We start from the raw sequence: 17,704 nt of genomic DNA on the forward strand, positions 1-17,704 counted from the left end.
CTGCTGTAAGTTTGTCTTCAGTTATCGGGACACTGCGCGGAGTTCACCTGACATCTATCTTTTTTTTTTCACTCCTACCACTTCGTGCTCCTATATGTCATCATGCTGTATCTCCCTCTCTCCCTCTTTCTCTCTCTCTCTCTCTCTCTCACACACACACACATCTCTTTTTTTCTCTTCTTTCTAGCTGTTATAGTGCAGAGAGTTCAAGCGGAGCTGTCTCAGCAAGTCTCTTCCCTGCAGAGCGATGGGCGGGTGAGTTGAGTTGCACCCACTCACATATGCATAGAGTCTGTCCTGTATAAACTGCAGGCTCTCGCGTATATAAATAGAACAGACTCTGTACTGCGATACAAGAAATTGTCTTGGTATTGGGGAGGTGGGTTTTTATTGCAGAAAACTTGCAGTCAGAAACGCCAAAGAGGCAGAAATGCATTTTAAATGGTTCAGCTGATGACACATCGTGTTGGCTGTGATCGGTTTCAGTGAATGAGATGTAGAAGAGTCATCTGAGAAAACCAGTTCTCCTGGGACGATGCTGCATCTGAACGGGAAAACATTTTCCAGTGAGATCACAGTTGTAGAGCTGATGGAGCTTTAGTGAAGTGATGTTGGCACATGATTACATCAGCGAGTTGAAGTCCTGTGGATGATGTCAGGTTCTCCACCTTTTTGGCAAATAATCATCAGGATTGGATTATATTTTCAAAGAAAGCCTCCCTGGTCGTCCCACGCTGACATGTCCAGATTAACATTGCTGTGTGTGTGTGTGTGTGTACGTATGCAGGTGGATGGCAGGGTGAGTTACGGTAATGACGCTCTGATGCCTGATCAGGCCTACAGCTCTGCTCCGATGGACCCTGGCCTTGACGGACTGGGCTTCATCCACCCTGAGAGCTTCAACCAACCCAACACGGAGAACCACGGTAACACACACGCGCACACACACACACACACATTGATTCATGTACACAAATCAGGGGAAGTGCCTCAAGTAGATAGTAAAGTATTTTTTACTTTCAGCTTTACTTTTTTATAATTGCTGGAAAATCTCATTTATTGTAGAGTTTGTGCAGCAAGATGCATTACCTAAAGCTCCACCAAATTTCATTTTTCCACTACACAATCACAATAACTGCAGCCACTATTTGTGCCTCTCACAGTAGACAAGCTAGCCCAGCTAACAGCACAGGTACCCATGCAGAAGAAGAATTGATGAGCTAATATATGTAATTTTTGACATTTGATCCCGTTTTTTAAATGTTCTCTACAAATCTTTCTGCAGTTGAGCCTGTTGATGCTCGTCCAAACCCGGATAGAGGACTCCCCACACGACCAGGTGAGTCCAGTGTGTCACAGGACTGGGGAGATTCAATTAATCAGTATTACCTTTCATTGTGTCTGCATATGATTGTTTGGAGGATAAATAAGTAAACAGAGGAAGATTAATAGTATTAATAATAGATAAATAGTGCTGACTACATTTCCTTCCTCATAAAAATACTTTATGGAATTTAAAATAAATGTCAATTTAAAATCTTGTATTGTTGAAACAATGGTCGCTTACAAGTAGTTCTCTTCTTCTCTGATTTTAAGGGCTTCTTCACCCATTACCACCACTAGCCACTTTGAAAATATACAGCAACACTGTAATTAGAAAATGCTGTTACTACTAAATGTTATATTTCATTCTGTTATTTGTCTGCTTGCTGCTTTCATTCCAGTATCAGCCCTGAAGCCAGAGGAGATGCCAGAAGTGCGGATGGAGACTGAGGAGGGGCAGGGTGCTGGTTACGCAGTTTACCATCAGAAGCTGGTATGAAAAGCCCTCGAGTCCAACACGACACATCATCATGTTATGTTAGCCTGCTCCACCTGCGGTCTGTGCTACGTGCATGCACTGAATTTTTTTGTTTTTCAACGGCAGGTGTTTTTCGCTGACGATGTGGGGTCCAATAAGGGTGCCATTATTGGACTCATGGTCGGAGGGGTTGTCATAGCAACTGTCATCGTCATTACCTTGGTGATGCTGAGGAAGAAGCAGTACACCTCTATTCATCACGGTGTGATCGAGGTGAAGAATGGCATCGATTGCTGTCAATCGATGGTTTTGTGTGCGGCGCAGAACAGAAATCAGTGTTTCCCTGTGCTCCTCTGCTTCACTAACCCCGCTTTATCTGTGCCGCCAGGTGGATGCAGCCGTGACACCGGAGGAGCGCCATCTGGCCAGGATGCAGCAGAACGGCTATGAGAACCCCACCTACAAATTCTTTGAGCAGATGCAGAACTAAAGAACTGCCTGTCAACATTTCCTTCAGGCGCACCCCGACCCCACACTGCCCCCTCAGCCCATACACCCTCAGTTTCCCACCCCACTGAGGGGGAAGAAAATATGTGAACATACTACACTTTACTTGCAAATTGGTCAGACAAGGGTACCCTGCTTCACCTGCACATTTCAGTCACAAGAAAAACTTCATAGAGTTTGTTGTGCCGACAAACCGACACCCTGTTGAAGATTTATATGAAGTCACCGCGGTCGCAGCTGAGACCAGAAACATGCAGTTTAATTCCCAGTCACTCCCTCATTCCTCCAATCGTTTGTTCCATCCTCCCCTCCAACCACCCCACACATCCACACTCCCCTACTCTCCAATGACAGCTGTGCTGCGTTTGATGACATGGTGGCTCTTAGAGCTGCCGGTGTGGGAGGAGGGGCTCTCAGAGCGCCTCTCCGCACGATTAGAGGCCAAGTGTTTCAGGTTTGTTTTTCAAAAAAGAAGAAGGAAAAAAAACGCAGAAAAATTCTACAACTATCAAAATATGTAAAAGTTTGAAAAATATTGAATGTTTTGTTTTCTGATTTTTTTTTTTAATGTGTAATATATTAAGACAGAGATTAGCTGTAAGTATATGTAGTGCATGGCAATATTGATGACAGATACAGTAAACTGTATGTTGAGGTCCTTGGGAGTGGTCCTCCTTCTAGATATTTTAGCAGGATTGTACATTTCTAGTGTCTTCTTTGTGATCTTGTGATATGAAGAAGAAAAAAAAAAAAGAGTATTCAGAATCCGGTCTGCTTTGTTGTCACACAGACTTGCTTTAACTGAATCTTGACTCGCTATGCTCATCTCCACGCTTCACTGTTGTGTTAGCTGCATGGGCAAAATGCTCTATATGTAATATATGAAGTGTTATAGTATCCGAAAGGAAGATAATTTTGTTACTGTTTGCGTTCTATGCACTCTGTCATTTTGGAAGTCTGATTATTATCACAGAATATATTTGCCGTCGTGTCCCTGATGCCGATTCACACATCGCTGCACATGTTGGGGTTTCATTAGTGAGGTCAAACTTCAGAAAGTGTATCATTCCAGATTTATCATTCCAGTCTCTCTCACTTGTAAATATTTGGAAGATGGAGATCTAGCTCTTAGTGGCCCACTTTCATTATCAAACAGCACCTCTGTTTTTCCCCTTTGTTCGTGTCCTCTTCAGTCTTTTGTTCCACCCCCACTTGTCCTGTTTATCCTCTCTTTCTGGCTGTGTCAGCAATATTGTACAGTGCAGCACTTGGGAGTATTTGATAAACAGACGGGACTTTTGGGTCTACAAAGACCTCTTCATCTACTCTCCACATACATTCCTTCACCGAATCTCACGAACACATTCTATTTTTCTACATTTCCTGTGTATACATGTACAGTGCTTCTGTTAGTCCTGTGGTGGAGATTTCTGCATATCTGTCTGTCGTCCAGACTCATTAGTCCTCACGATGAGGTAGAGATTAACCATAAACGTGGGGAGGACGACCACAAATCACATCAGCATAGACACATCTCCCTCTCCCTTAAGTTATGAACGCCACCTCCAGTAAACATGAATGTGACATGCATATTGTGCATTTAAACCATAGAGATACAACACATATCACCTCTCTATACATTATCTCCACGTGTACATGAACACTAAATGAAGCTCTTAATCAGGTGAATGTTTTAAATTTGTATTGAGGCTCACTGTGGGTGTCTTCAGAGGCTCGTGTTTCAAAAAATAAAAATGCTTCTTTTCTTTCATTGATTCAGTGACCTTCCTCTGTGTGTAGTTAAATTACCCATTTGCATAGAGTAAGAAAAAGCTCTCTACACTCACTCTACCATGAATAAAAATTTTGAATGTACACATGAGGTTCTGGTTGTTTGTCATCCATTGTAAATGTGCTGAAATGATGAATCACAAACATTAAGAAAAAGGCTTGCCACTTTATTCCCCCTAGTGGACAAAAAAGGTCCAACAATTAAGGGGACAAATGCTAAATAAAATACAAAACATGGCCTCTATAAATGGGAAATATGAAAATACACTTGTCCTTGTGTCTATCAAAAACATGAAGTACCGGTATATACAGTGGAAAACATCCTAAACTACAGACAAGGAACAAATTACACATAGTTCAAAGCCGGGTTCTCAGTCACACATTCAAGCATCCAGTCACTTGCACACAACAGACATCCATCCACTCATCATGAACAAGCTTCTCTTGGTTGGCGTTGAAGAAAAGCTAAGAAAAGTTTTCACCTGCCTCCATCACACTGTAAAGATAATAAGCAAGCTGATTATCCGCACTGTTGGGGGATAAGCCTTGCATTCTCGTGCCTCCTGAACACAGCTGTGTCAAAAACAGAAGAAACTTGATTTTGATTTCCAATCATCGGAGGAGAGCACTGTCATGAAACATCCTTTAACTGTCTTTGTCTAGTGTCGTGGTGGCCAGGGTCACTGTAGTGATGGGCTGACCGATGCCGTGCATCTGCATGCGGGTCAGTTTCTTCTGTTCACACTCGGTCACCAGGTTGTTGAGCTCAGCAGCACTGTAGCCAATCAGAGTCCTCAGGTCGCACACAAACTTGTAGACGAAGCGTTTGCCCTGCACCTTGCTGATCATGTCCCCGTCGTAATAATACCTACAAGAGAAGGTGAAGGTCAGAGTATGGCTACACAAAAACCAAATCTTTCAATTCAAGATTAAATTGTAAAATTGCCATTTCCAATAGCACCATAATAATACTTTTTTTCTAAAAGGCACACTGACACCCACACAATTCATTTTTACATATCTGTTTACTTGTTATGTTAAGTACCAACCAGCCTGTGAAAACAGTTGTATGTCTTCTGTACCCCTGGAGGAGCTTTGTCATCATTGTCATCATCTTCCTCCTCTAAATATGAGCTTGAGACTTCACATTTCTAACACAAAGTCTTGGTTAGAAAATGGAATCTGAAAGACTTGGGCTAAGTTGAAACGAAAGATGCCATTGTGGTAAATGTGGGATCGTGTTTCTAAAAGTGAGGCTATGTTGACTTTTATTGCTATGATATTAATCAGTTTTTTTTTTATCTTAATGTAAGTACAACAGTAACCATCTGGAGTACATGTTTAACAAAAGAAACAGAAGAAACAAACCTGAGGGCTCTGCTGAGTTTCTCATAGTTCATAGTGGGCTTGTTCTTGCGCTGGCCCCATTTCTGCGCCACAAGCTCTGGCTGGTTGAGTTTGAACTCGCCCTCCTCGCCCACCCAGGAGATACAGTCTCTTGCATCCTTGTCGGTCAGCAGCTCCAGCAGGAACTGCCACAACTGGATCTGACCGTTGTTGCCTGATAACAGATGATCAACACAACCCAGTGTAAAATGTTAGAAACCGTCATCAAGTACATTCATGTAAAATAAAGGAAGCATTTGCATTCAGAAAACACATCAGTTGGGCTGCAACCAACAATCTTTGTTATTACTGATTTATCTGCCAATCTTTTCTCAATTAATGAATTGTTTGATTTATAAAACATCAGAACGTGCGAACAATGTCTGTAACACTACTCTTAACGTCAAGATGACAGCTTATTTGAACTGTTTCAAAGTCCCCATTTCATGGATTCGTGTTCTTTTTAATCATTTGAGACAAAAAACAACAACAAAATCTCCCAGTCGACATGCTATTGGCAGACAAGACAACTCTATGACCTAACAGTAGATCCACCAGTAGATTGGGGAGCTGGTAGCTCTGAATGTTTTTCTGTGCTTTCAGGCTGTTGAAACATGTAAACTGCATACATAAAAACAACATACAGTCCTTGTGTGTGCTCAGTGCTACCTGTGCGGTTGCCAGGTGAGCTGCGCTCCTCTCCTCCTGAAATACGAGGAGCTCTGGGTCCTCGGCTCTGCTTCAAAACTTTTATGGCAGTGGGTGTGCTCACTTGAGCTGGGATTATCTGCACAGCTGGAGACATGGATGGAAAAGTTGGAGATGAACAGAGCACCAATTACTGCTGGACTGCTAGGATTCTGGGCTTAACAGGCTTCAAAGTTTATTATCTCTAGAGAGATAATACATGTGTTAGATAAGAAATTTGTTTTATCTTTATATGATTTGTTCTATTCTTAACTAATTTGACTTGACAGTCCACAGCAGAGAGTGTCTATTTGGGCATTTTCGGGTTTTACGTGTAAACATGTTAAAACCTTAAATTTCCCTTTTGTCAGACGTTCAAATAAAACACTTACGTTGATCAATGGTGACTGTAGCGTCCCCTCCTGACTGGTCCTGGCTTGCCAACACATCTGGAATAAATAAATAAAGCGATAAGGGTCTTCATTTTGACTAATGTGTCAAAAACACACTGTCAGTGTGTACAAAATGGTCTTGTACACTCCTATAACAAATCTATCTGCTTACATTTGCGTAGGAGTTCCAGGTGACTCCAGAGGATCTCTCCATTGGGCACTTTCTGAAGGAACTCTTCCTGGCTAAACCCGCAGAGATCCCGGCCTGGGATGTGAATGCTTCCTATTTCCATCTCATCGATGTTGAACTCCTTCATCACCCACACTGCCCAGTGGATCACCTGGTCAGCGCTCCAGAGCACAGGGTCTGTGTGGGGAGAGAGAAGCAGAATACGTTGTCACATGTTTGATATCGACCACCATAAGGGGATCGTCTTTCCTCAATGTTATGTATCTTATTAAAGTATTCCTCACCATATGGTATGCCAAGGCGAACCTGCTCCTTGCGGTAGCCTTCAAGTGCTGCAGCCCAGCGTGTGACCTGCTCTGACGTCTCATCCGATAGGCCAGATCGGTCCACAGCAATGAGATGACCCTCCTCCACCAGAGCTCCCTCCTCTCCTGCTGCATCTGGATCAATCACCACCTCCACTGTTTCTACCGGCTTCACTATTTCCAAAATGTTCAACTTCTCCTCCCCTGGACATGGGGCAAAAACACAAATTGATGAGGTTGCTGAGGTCTGCATTTTGACTCAAACAGCAATATAATTTATGCTCTTCAAAGCATTTTATTAGTACCTGGTTTGGTTATAATCTGCAGGCTGAGCTGCACTGTGCCATCTGTCTTTACTCCCTGATCGAAGAGGCTGTGATCAGGGTGAAGCTACAAAGAACACAACAGACAAGCTGAATCACACGTGAAAACAGACAACTCAACACACGTTGTGGTGTTTTTGTTCTTGCAACCACAAAAAAAATTAATTGAATCATACAAAGATCTTGGTAAACTCTGTTAATGTCCCATCCCTACCTGAATGTCCTGCAAGCAGATGTCATATGCATCCAGTGAGATTTGGATGCGGGGCTCCAACAGCTTCTTCAAATTGCCAATGGGCTCATTAATGTCGATATCTTGTTGAATCAAATCTGATGCTGTGATGGTGTGCTCCTCAACACTGAAAGTAAAACAGAGCTTGAAAATAAATATAATTGTAGAGCTGAAGCATGTGCAAGATTATGCAATTCAAATAACCAACACCTTGCGTACCCTTCCTCCAGGCATGCCTGCTTCTCCCGTTCATCGATCTCGATCTCTATCATCTCCTCTGGTTCACTCTTGGCCATCCTGTTCTATGTTGAAGGGAGCCAAGCTATGAGAAAGTAATGAATAAGATGCTGAACTGTAATTGCGCACATAAAAGCATATCAACAAGACCAAAATCATACGAGGAAGGGACAATAACACTTTCAATGTCACTGATAAAAGAAAATAATCAGAAACCACCGTTAACAATAGCTTGAAAATTTTGATTTCCACAAAATATTCAAAGAGACATAATCTTTTAAAACATTAAAATGAATCAATTCAAAAAAGTGTTAATCAGCTAATCATTTAAAGGAGGGGAGGGCAATTTTGCAGAGAGGTAGTTATCTACTGAGTCTCATTTCTAGGTAATCAAATACTGACTCAAAGTGTTGGTATCTGACAACCTGGGAATGAAATCAGCAACCAGCTTTCTTTCAACAGAATCTTCCTATTCCACCATTATTCATCAAGCAAAAATGACTTGCAAATGCAACAAGTTTTTCTTTTTTATATTAATGTAGACTCAATAACTTTCTGGTTTCAGACTATTTGAAACTGAAGGGAATTGTTTTTAAAGAATTTTCAGAGTTTGCACAGTCCCAAACAATTAATACAAAAATAAACAATAGGTTAGTTGAAAGTGGCTCCAACTAATAGATGTTAGTCATAGCCCTCAATTGGTCATCTATGAGAAGCCCGGAGATTATCTCAAATACAACACACATCATATGTGTAGGTAAAGTTTTGAATGCTTACAGTTTAACAATACATTTTAAATTCAAAAAAGTATCATATGCTTTTCAAAGATCTAAGGTGATGACATCAAATTAGAGCCCAGCCAATATATTATCAGCTGATGTGCGCCTATCACAAAAATATTTACATTGGCGTATATGGTGTCAGAAATTTGCTAATATGAATACTTAATTTTTGAAAAAAATCTTATAACTAATATTTTACTATATCATAACTATAATTTCCACTTAAGTATCTTTGTCACAACTGTTTGAAAAGCACATTCAGGGACATTTTTCGAACAAAATGTATGGATATCGGCTGACATAATAAGGGACTATTCATATCAGCATTGGCTCCACAAATTGAGTATTGGTCAGGCTCTATATAAAATGTTTGATATTGAAACGAACATTCAAAAACCACAATATATTCAGTTTATAATCATATAAAACCAAGAAATACACCAAAATGATCACAATGGAAATGTTATCACATGTCATTTTAGGAAAAACAAACAAAAACAAATACATTTGCGAATTGTTTTTTCATAATATCATACAAATCATAAAAAAAAATGTAACTACATTCCTAGCACAGTTTTACTTTAGGTCACTTTGAAAAAACGAATTATTGTTCGTTTATTAGTCTTTCACTGGAGGGTATAACAGCTGAAACAACTTAAAGACATTAGGAAGTGTGCATCTTTGACGTCTCAAACAAAAGGACATTTCGGGCTGTGCATGTTCAGTGTGTCTCAGTGGGTTGAGGGTGTGTGATGTAAATATGAAACAGCAGTTTGGGGGGTTTTCTATCATAAAGGCCTTTCAGCCTCGACTCCTCATTGGCCGTCTGGGACAGTTCACTGACTGCTCCAACTGCTAACGTTAGCCAACTCGAGGGCGAGGCTTTGGCGTCTAAAGGCCAACAGATAGGCCATAAGTAATCAAAAATATTCCCCAAATATAACAACACATCATAAACAGATGTTTGGAGGACACAAAAAAACTAAGAGGTATACACTAGGCTACACGTGTCGACACCCTGAAGCTGGTCTACATTGAGGCAAGTTAGCTACAATCTGGTACGCGAATGCACCGCGGGGCGAGGCAGCCCATTACACAACCGACGCTCCCCGCCTGCTAAACAACGGCTAAAATATCCTACAAACACATTGCGCATCATAACTCAAACAAATCTTTGTTATATCACACTTTAACTCTGCACGAAGAAAACTTTTAAAACGGAAATAGAATAAACGGAAACAAAACAGCATAGGGCAAATGGAAAGGAGCCGGAAATCCTGGCTAAGGTTTACAGCGCCGCAAGACTTCCGAGAGCAGCCGCGATAAATATCCATACCAGCTTCGGAGGAAAACTACCACCACACGGGGAATGCGGTGTCTCCAATACACTGAAATGGTGCTCGGTTACATAGAAACTGCAACTACAAGGAGAAATATGGATCACAAGAGCAGTTTTGTCGTCTGTGGATGTATACGCACTTTGTGTTTGTAGCTGGACGGTGATCAGCGCCGCGGCAGCCTCCCTGCTTCACTGCGTCTGCTCAGCTTTACCGTTAGCGACCAAGCTAACACTGAGAGCTCTCTGGTATAACTGAGTTTATCTTCGTTATTCCTATTGTCAAGGTGCTGGAAAAGAAACTGCAGCCGCGGTCGAATCTGTGGCAGTCGACGTTAGCGTAGCTTGAGAGGAAGTTTGCTAATGCTGCCTGTGTTTTTATTGCTTGAGGGTAGGCGGCCTCTGCCCACTCAACTAAATAGGATTCAACAACAGCTAGCATAGCTAGCCTAGCGAGTGGGCTACAAAATAGCGGGAAGAGAGTCCAAGCACGACAAATAGGCCCCTTACACGACCGTAATTTAGCACACTTTCTTCAGAACAAACATCTATCTCCGAAATATCCATACCTCTTCAAATTCAGGCCTTGAACGATGTTGGCGCGTGTTCAACTGAACTGTGGTAGATAAGCAGCCAAATTTCACACAGTCGAGTCGTATCATGCAAGTTTTGGTCAACTACACACACGGAGGGGAGGGGCGGAGACTAACTGGAAAGACAGCTAACGTTACCCTAAAACTGAACTGGAAAACACAGGAGGCTTACATTGATGTCTGCGAGTCCTGTCTTCATGATATCGTGGACGTGTTCTCCCTTATCAACATTTTGGGTCGTGTGCGCCTTTACAAATATGTGTCCACCAGATTGATCCGTTGTTTTGTTAAAGGCTGCCTACGTTGGTTTCCCATCAGCCTAAAAGTCGTAGTAGTCATGTATCTAATTCACCCAGATTTAAATTACTTTCCGACAATATTGCCATAAATTCCCCCCTCCATTCACACGTAGGAGCTTTTTATTTTGAAGTTCCTGGTGTAGAAAAGGTAACAATGAGTAGGTTCTGTAAAAGAAGGCCAATAGTTCAGCCATATATACCGCTGAAATATATAGAGATGTTCACATCATGGGGGGTTAGTTCACTAGGGGGACCCGGGGTTAAGAAAGAAAGCTCCCCCCTCAACATGTTTCCCCCTAACATTTTTTTTCGTTTTCCTTTGTTTAAGAAAATGCAAGAAATAAGCAACACATCATAAATGTATTAAACCTTCCTTTTGACACAGCCCCCCTCTATAGAATCTCATTATTAGAAATGCAGTGGCCATCTTCAGTCACACAGATGAATACATCCTGGTGGGAGGGCCAGGTGTACACACCTTGAGAAGCCCTTTGTCCAGTTCTAACTCCAGTCATAATTTGCAAAACTGTGGTTTTTGTTATTGTGTTGGTGTTCAGAAAATAAATACACTTATATTAACACACATTACTATGGCTGGACCTGTAGAACAGGTGAAATTGTGATATTCAGTGACACATATTCCTAACAATACCAAAACAAACCTTTCTTTTCCAATGCCAAGATCTTAACCTCCCTTGATAAACAATATTCTGAATCCTGAATGTTCTGAAATAAACTCTATGCAGTTTTATGCTGTTGCAATTCTGTTAATCTGCTATTAAATGTTATATTTAAGACCAAACCAATGTCTGTGGATGTAATGATGTCATTCTGTAAATGGTGCATGCATGTTTAAATTTTTTCAACGTTAATCCACAAAATAAACTCATCTTGATGCTGGTTTTGATCATTTTACTTATGTTTTGGTTTTTTTATTGTCTTGTCTTTTAAAATTTTGCATTGGGATTTTACATGAAATTAAACATTAAAAATCTCTAAAAAGCTCAAATAGTTGATTTAGAAAGGAAAGAAAACTGGAATTTTATGCAAACATGGTCATAGCGTAGATTATGCTGTAATGAGAAAGCTTAATGAGAAAGCTTAATAGTGCTAACCTTATTAACATATAAGAAAAGGTAGAATAGTCAAATAGGTTTTCATGGCTATCCGTACATCTTCAACGAACAGGCTTCTGTTCAAATAAAGCTGATGTACTATCTGACCGTACATACAGTGTATGTATGAGTGTATTGTGTGAGAACCCCTCTTGTTTCGAAAATTGTGGTCATGGCGGAAATGACCGAAACAGTCAAACAGTTCCGGTTTAAGTGTCTGTCCTTCAAAATAAAGCCGGGGCGTCTTTAAGGTTAGGCAAAAGACCATAAATACGATATTTGAAAAATAATATTTTGCTTTAACCCCAGGTCTGCAGATAATAGACTGACGATGAGACAGTCATGTTTTTTGCTTTAACCTCTTTTATTTTAATAATAGTTTGAGGATAACTGACAAGTTTGGATGAACTGCACTGTTGTGAGTTATTATTATTGCACCATGTGTCAACTCTCCTCTTATTGTTTTTGTTCCTGAAATAATTTCATTTATATAACAACATATGGGTAGAACAGTCTAATAGTAAGTAGATGTGTGCATTGACTGAATAACACATGTACAGTGGGACTTCATTTTCAATACAGTTTGATAATATAAAAAAGGATACAAGCAAACGGAAATACTTCAACAAACACACCACAAACCAATGCAACACCAAACCATGGACCCTAAAACGACCACAGTTGTCAAAAAAAGCTACGCATTGTATATAATGTTGTACTGTATGTTATATTAACTTAAATACACGGGTAAGTTATTGCAGGGACATTGTTTTCGATTGCCTTGGCTTGCCTCGGTTTTCTTTGTTAAATGTCGAATGTCAATATAGTTTATGATGGTTTTGTGCCAATCTTCAGGCTCACCAGACGTGTTAACGGAGATTAGACATTTATTATGAAGGCGGTGGGACGGAAGTCTTGTCATTGTTGCTGCTGGTGGAGCACAGGCGAGCCAAGATGGCAGAGTACCTGGCATCCATTTTTGGGACAGAGAAAGATAAGTAAGTAGTTAACGTTCTTTTAGTTCGCTATTAAACAACTATTCGTAAACTCTTCATCCTAAGTCAGCTTTGTCTAGTAATACACTGTACGGTGGTGTTTATGATGTGTAGCTGGTGCCGATACAAAGGCTTTATCTACTAACGGCTAGTGCTAGCATGCTAACGGTAGCTAACGCGCCGCTACTGCTTGCTCCCGCAACGTCGGTGTGGAGAACACTACAAGCATGCATGGTCAGAAATGAAAAGTAGTCGCATTGGGTCACCTCGTATGGATACATACAAAATCACTGCATGAATTAAGATCGAAGTTAAAAGACACATAGACCACCATCCAGCCGTGTGTTGGCTAATGCTAGTTACTCTCTGAGACCAATAGAAATCTTTTGTTACAGCGGGAAATACACGGATGCAAACCAGCTAAGCTACCTCCTCACTGTGCTATGTCGTAAAGTAAATTTCCAATCTAACCATTCAGTTTCATAGTGTTTCTTATCGTATGGGGAGAGGAATTTAAAGTAGAGTAATGAATGGAGGTTTGTGTAGTCAATGGTCATTGCGTCGTAGTATGTTTTAAAAACAAATTTTATTCCCACATCTGTATTATTAGCATGCTTTTTTCTTCTTTTGCTATCTGCAGCTGTTGCTAAGAAACACTTGATGCCACGCCCCGATCTTAATTAAAATGTGATAACCGTGTCTCTAAACTTTTAAAACGACCTTAATTAAGATATCTTAAGATATATGTTCAGTTTATTATGGTCAGTAATCCCATATTAAAGGTCGTTGGTTTAGCTTATTTTATCTTAGGTTCACTCTCTGCTTCTGTAAAGTTCTCTGTGACACCTCAATACATTTTGAAATAAAATGTTACAGATTTATAAAGAGCTTAAAGAGCTATTGGCCAATCATCAGGAAACCCATCTGCGATTATTTGTAATCAATTTATGTATTTCAAACATAACAAAGTCCTAGAGAATTTTCTGTTCTGATGTTTCATCTTCATTGTCTTCTCTCTTTCCTCAGGGTCAACTGCTCTTTTTATTTTAAAATTGGTGCCTGCCGACATGGCGACCGCTGCTCCAGATTACACAATAAGCCGACATTCAGCCAGGTAAAATCAACCCCCCCCCCCCCAACAACCATGTGGTTTATGAAAAAACATAATGTATCTTAATGTGTTCACTCTCCTTAGATAAAACATGCATATCAGTACAATGTTTTTTTAATGTTAAGCGTGACAAAATACACCAAGTTACATATTGTGTTTGTTGATTGTTTGAGGTTGAGATTTAGATTGTCAATATTGTAATTATAGTATCAATGAATACTATATGATGACAGTTACAGTAACAAGATAATAAAACACAGTTGGTTGGGAGGCATATTCTTAGCCAGAACTAAATTATCAATAGTTAAAAATGGTAACAGTAGGCCTTTGTTCAGCCAGCACAGGATAGCAAAGGATCTTTTCAGTATCTGTGTTATAGTATCCTGCCATTACCCAAAAAATGGTGAAGTTTGATACCCTAATCCACACAAAACATCCCTATAATTAATGTTTTTGTGTTTCAGACTATTGCCCTCCTGAACATTTACCGGAACCCACAGAACAGTGCTCAATCTGCTGATGGGCTGACCTGTAAGTGTTTGGTCCAGTGACAGAGATCAGAATCAGAAATGTTATATTTCTCTGATCATACACCCACATTTTCTCTATCTCCCATCACCCCCAGTTATGTTATGCCTGGAATAATGTGTGAGAAGAATGAACTGCAAAAAGCCTGAATGTCATTCCTGTATAGTCATTCCTTTTGAATTGTCCTGCTATGATTCTCTCTTATATCCACTAGGTGCCATCAGTGACATGGAGATGCAGGAGCACTATGATGAGTTTTTTGAGGTTAAACCACATCACTTTGCTGCTGGTACACTGTCTTTCACCAAAGTGTAAGAAAACCTAACATCAAGCTTAATTTCTCTGTCTCATTGTTGCAGGAAGTCTTCACAGAGATGGAAGAAAAGTATGGAGAAGTGGAGGAAATGAACGTATGTGACAACCTCGGGGACCACCTAGTAGGAAATGTGTATGTCAAGGTAAGTGTCATGCCTAAAATCCACAATTGCCATGTTTTTTAGCATGAATCCAGAGGAAAGCCTTTCACCTTTGTCCTCAGTTACATTCAGTCCGTGTCTTGATGGTTGTTATAGTTCCGTTACGAAGAGGATGCAGAGAAGGCCGTGATGGACCTGAATAACCGTTGGTTTAATGGACAGCCCATCCATGCTGAGCTCTCTCCTGTCACAGATTTCAGAGAAGCTTGCTGTCGCCAGTATGAAATGGGGTGAGTGCTCCTTGATAGGATGGAGCCTATTAAGTGTATGTCACTTGGATTAAATATCTCTTTTAAGACACCTGGTCATGGCTAACATTAATCATAGAGGTTTCCAAGCATATATCACAGACTTTAAATGAATGGTAAACTTCTTGTGTTAACTATATCCACATCAGCATACTGTTATATGCCTCAGCTGTGATTCCTCTGCCATGCTGTCTTCTTGTCTCTGCTCTAACTGCTCCATATTTCCCCCCAAATAAAGAGAATGCACTCGTGGTGGCTTCTGTAACTTCATGCATCTGAAGCCCATTTCGCGTGAACTGAGGAGAGAGCTCTATGGGCGTCGGAGGAAGGGGTACGAACACATCCATTACCTTTATATCCAGGCACCTTATCTGTCTGCTTGTGTAGTCGTTTTCCAGCAGTTGATGACCACTTCTCCTTCATTTCCACAGCCGTCACAGGTCTCGGTCTCGATCGAGAGAGAGGCGATCTCGCTCTCGGGACAGAGGTCGAGGAGGTGGACGTGACCACGAGAGGCGTCGTTCCAGAGACAGAGAACGTTCCGGGAGATTCTGAACCACAAAGCCATGACTAGTTGTCCTTCCCTTCCCCGTGTCCATCCCCAGTGTTTTGTTTTTTTTTTGTTTTTTTTTTAAAGTTTGTACCCTTCCAGGTCCACGTTAGGACTTACTGAAAGGTACCTGATTTTGAAGCTGTGACAGCATTGAAGAACTTGTTCATCATGATTTCTGAATTGACTTTCACCTCCATTAAAATTTAACATTTTTACTTAACGTGACTGACTCATGAATATTTTCTTGTTATTACAAGTTCTATTGTAGCACTTTCCTGATTGAATACACTAGTAATTATTGAAACTAACTCTAGTTTGTTATTCAACCCCATAAATCACTTTTTCAAATTAACTGCCTGATAATTACATTGGATACAGATAACATAGCAGCAGTTAAGTATTCCTGGACAATATAACCACTTAAAACCAGGGGTCACCAAACTTTTTCTCTCACAGGGCCAAAACTAAAACAAAATGTTGGCCCACAGGACACAAGCAAACGCATCACTGCACGAAGAGGGCCAGAACACAGAAATATTACAAATTGGCATCTTCGAGATTTTCTGGAGAATATGGACCATTGTGACACGTATTCAGAGTTGTGTTGATATGAGCCATGTGTAGTCAAACATGGACTCAATATACATTGGGAGGACATACGGTATACTAGGATGGCCGACATACCTTATTTTTGTCACGTACATAGTTCAAAGGCGACCTCTGTCCAATGAATTATTTGTGTTCATCACATTTAACTTCACCTTCTGAATACCTGATGGATTCTTCTACAGAAATTCATTGTTCAGAACTTATTCTTCCCAAGAGTTTGGGTGGCACTGAGCAGGAAAGGGGTTGCACTACCTGGTGGGGTTTGTAGCATATTTACATATTTACATTTAGTGCACTCTGATGTTTTGTGTCTAAAGCAAATTACTGCAATGTATACATACATTCATACAGTGATGGCAGTGACTGCTGTGCAAGGTGACAACCAGCGCATCAGGAGCAGTTTGGGGTTCAGTATATTGCCAAAGGACAGTTTGACATGCAGACCAAGGGGAAATCGAACCAGCAGCCTTCCGATAACAAGACACTGGCTCTACCCAGGGCCACAGCCACCTATTGGAGCTTCTGCAGCCTATGGCAACCTTTTGTCGTATAAAGTACAGTAGTCTGGATGATATGTGACAAAATCTCAGGTGAATCTCTTTCATAGAAGCAAGAGACGTTGTACAGTCTGGGGCCCTGAACTATTTCAGATGTGGAGCCACTGCCAATGCGCCAAGTGGCGGCCATTTTATTTCCCGCCATGACTGTATTATGTATTTTACATCACATCTCCTGAACCAAACATGATGACACAGCAAAGGTGAGGTCAATCCCCCATGTTCTGATAGTCAAGGATTACAATGACACCATACACGAACTGTTCAGATAAACAGTTTGTGGTGAATTCAGGTTCGTTGTGATAACGAAACTAGTAACTAAAGTTGACTCCTTGAGAGGAGAAGAGTGAAAAGATGACTGCTCCTGAAGTGGAGGGCAGTGGATACGACTTCATCCCCACAGTGTCTGACGGATGTGTGATCGAGCCTCTGCACATTTGAACATGCAGGTTCTGGTTCTTGCTGAGCATCTTGAACTGTTGCAGTAATCATGTGTTTTGTGATAAATCCATGTTGACATGTGGTGTAAATCAGATGATATGGAGACGGTCACCAAGCGGATCAGAGAGGAGGGGCCACTGTGCGGTGAGCTCAGGTGGGTGAACACTGCCATCTAGTGGCAAAAAATATCAGACTAGGCAAACTTGTGAT

General features: G+C 40.9%; 3 protein-coding genes across 6 annotated transcripts in view; 2 read left to right on the forward strand and 1 right to left on the reverse strand.

The window, feature by feature from the left end:
* LOC119026189 (amyloid-beta A4 protein) overlaps positions 1 to 4,083 on the forward strand; it is a 14,140-nt gene extending 10,057 nt beyond the window's left edge. For both annotated transcript variants that reach the window (XM_037110353.1, XM_037110355.1), the window contains 6 exons: positions 188 to 255; positions 788 to 926; positions 1,286 to 1,339; positions 1,725 to 1,816; positions 1,928 to 2,074; positions 2,190 to 4,083. In XM_037110353.1, coding sequence (XP_036966248.1) covers positions 188 to 255; positions 788 to 926; positions 1,286 to 1,339; positions 1,725 to 1,816; positions 1,928 to 2,074; positions 2,190 to 2,291 — 602 coding nt within the window. In that variant the 3' untranslated portion in view covers positions 2,292 to 4,083. The remainder of the gene's footprint in view (positions 1 to 187; positions 256 to 787; positions 927 to 1,285; positions 1,340 to 1,724; positions 1,817 to 1,927; positions 2,075 to 2,189) is intronic.
* Positions 4,084 to 4,245: 162 nt separating this feature from the next.
* gabpa (GA binding protein transcription factor subunit alpha) lies at positions 4,246 to 11,557 on the reverse strand. 3 transcript variants are annotated; one of them, XM_037110365.1, is made up of 10 exons: positions 10,735 to 11,557; positions 7,834 to 7,936; positions 7,597 to 7,741; positions 7,365 to 7,449; positions 7,039 to 7,263; positions 6,737 to 6,931; positions 6,565 to 6,621; positions 6,155 to 6,280; positions 5,468 to 5,660; positions 4,246 to 4,967 (listed from the first exon to the last, which is right to left on the reverse strand). In XM_037110365.1, the coding sequence occupies exons 2-10, from the start codon at positions 7,908 to 7,910 to the stop codon at positions 4,745 to 4,747; spliced, it is 1,326 nt and encodes a 441-aa protein (XP_036966260.1). In that variant the 5' UTR covers positions 7,911 to 7,936; positions 10,735 to 11,557; the 3' UTR covers positions 4,246 to 4,744. The 3 variants fall into 3 exon arrangements, with proteins under 3 accessions (XP_036966260.1, XP_036966258.1, XP_036966259.1); XM_037110363.1 differs by lacking the exon at positions 10,735 to 11,557 and adding an exon at positions 10,539 to 10,692; XM_037110364.1 differs by lacking the exon at positions 10,735 to 11,557 and adding an exon at positions 10,113 to 10,514.
* A 745-nt stretch (positions 11,558 to 12,302) lies between these two features.
* u2af1 (U2 small nuclear RNA auxiliary factor 1) lies at positions 12,303 to 16,107 on the forward strand. The gene is made up of 9 exons (XM_037108608.1): positions 12,303 to 12,394; positions 12,832 to 12,974; positions 13,998 to 14,085; positions 14,547 to 14,613; positions 14,825 to 14,874; positions 14,970 to 15,068; positions 15,183 to 15,316; positions 15,573 to 15,665; positions 15,766 to 16,107. The coding sequence occupies exons 2-9, from the start codon at positions 12,931 to 12,933 to the stop codon at positions 15,887 to 15,889; spliced, it is 699 nt and encodes a 232-aa protein (XP_036964503.1). The 5' UTR covers positions 12,303 to 12,394; positions 12,832 to 12,930; the 3' UTR covers positions 15,890 to 16,107.
* The last annotated feature ends 1,597 nt before the right edge of the window (positions 16,108 to 17,704 follow it).

This window comes from Acanthopagrus latus, chromosome 9, assembly GCF_904848185.1.
Source record: "Acanthopagrus latus isolate v.2019 chromosome 9, fAcaLat1.1, whole genome shotgun sequence".
Classification (NCBI taxonomy): Eukaryota; Metazoa; Chordata; class Actinopteri; order Spariformes; family Sparidae; genus Acanthopagrus; species Acanthopagrus latus.

Coding starts and splice junctions, on each gene's coding strand:
- u2af1 (XM_037108608.1), top strand. CDS start 12,931: ATGGCAGAGTACCTGGCATCCATTTTTGGGACAGAGAAAGATAA. Junction 12,975..13,997: donor TTTGGGACAGAGAAAGATAA/GTAAGTAGTTAA, acceptor CTCTTTCCTCAG/GGTCAACTGCTCTTTTTATT. Junction 15,317..15,572: donor TGTCGCCAGTATGAAATGGG/GTGAGTGCTCCT, acceptor CCCCAAATAAAG/AGAATGCACTCGTGGTGGCT.
- gabpa (XM_037110365.1), bottom strand. CDS start 7,910: ATGGCCAAGAGTGAACCAGAGGAGATGATAGAGATCGAGATCGATGAA. Junction 7,450..7,596: donor TCTGCTTGCAGGACATTCAG/GTAGGGATGGGA, acceptor TGTTCTTTGTAG/CTTCACCCTGATCACAGCCT. Junction 7,264..7,364: donor GCAGATTATAACCAAACCAG/GTACTAATAAAA, acceptor CCCCATGTCCAG/GGGAGGAGAAGTTGAACATT.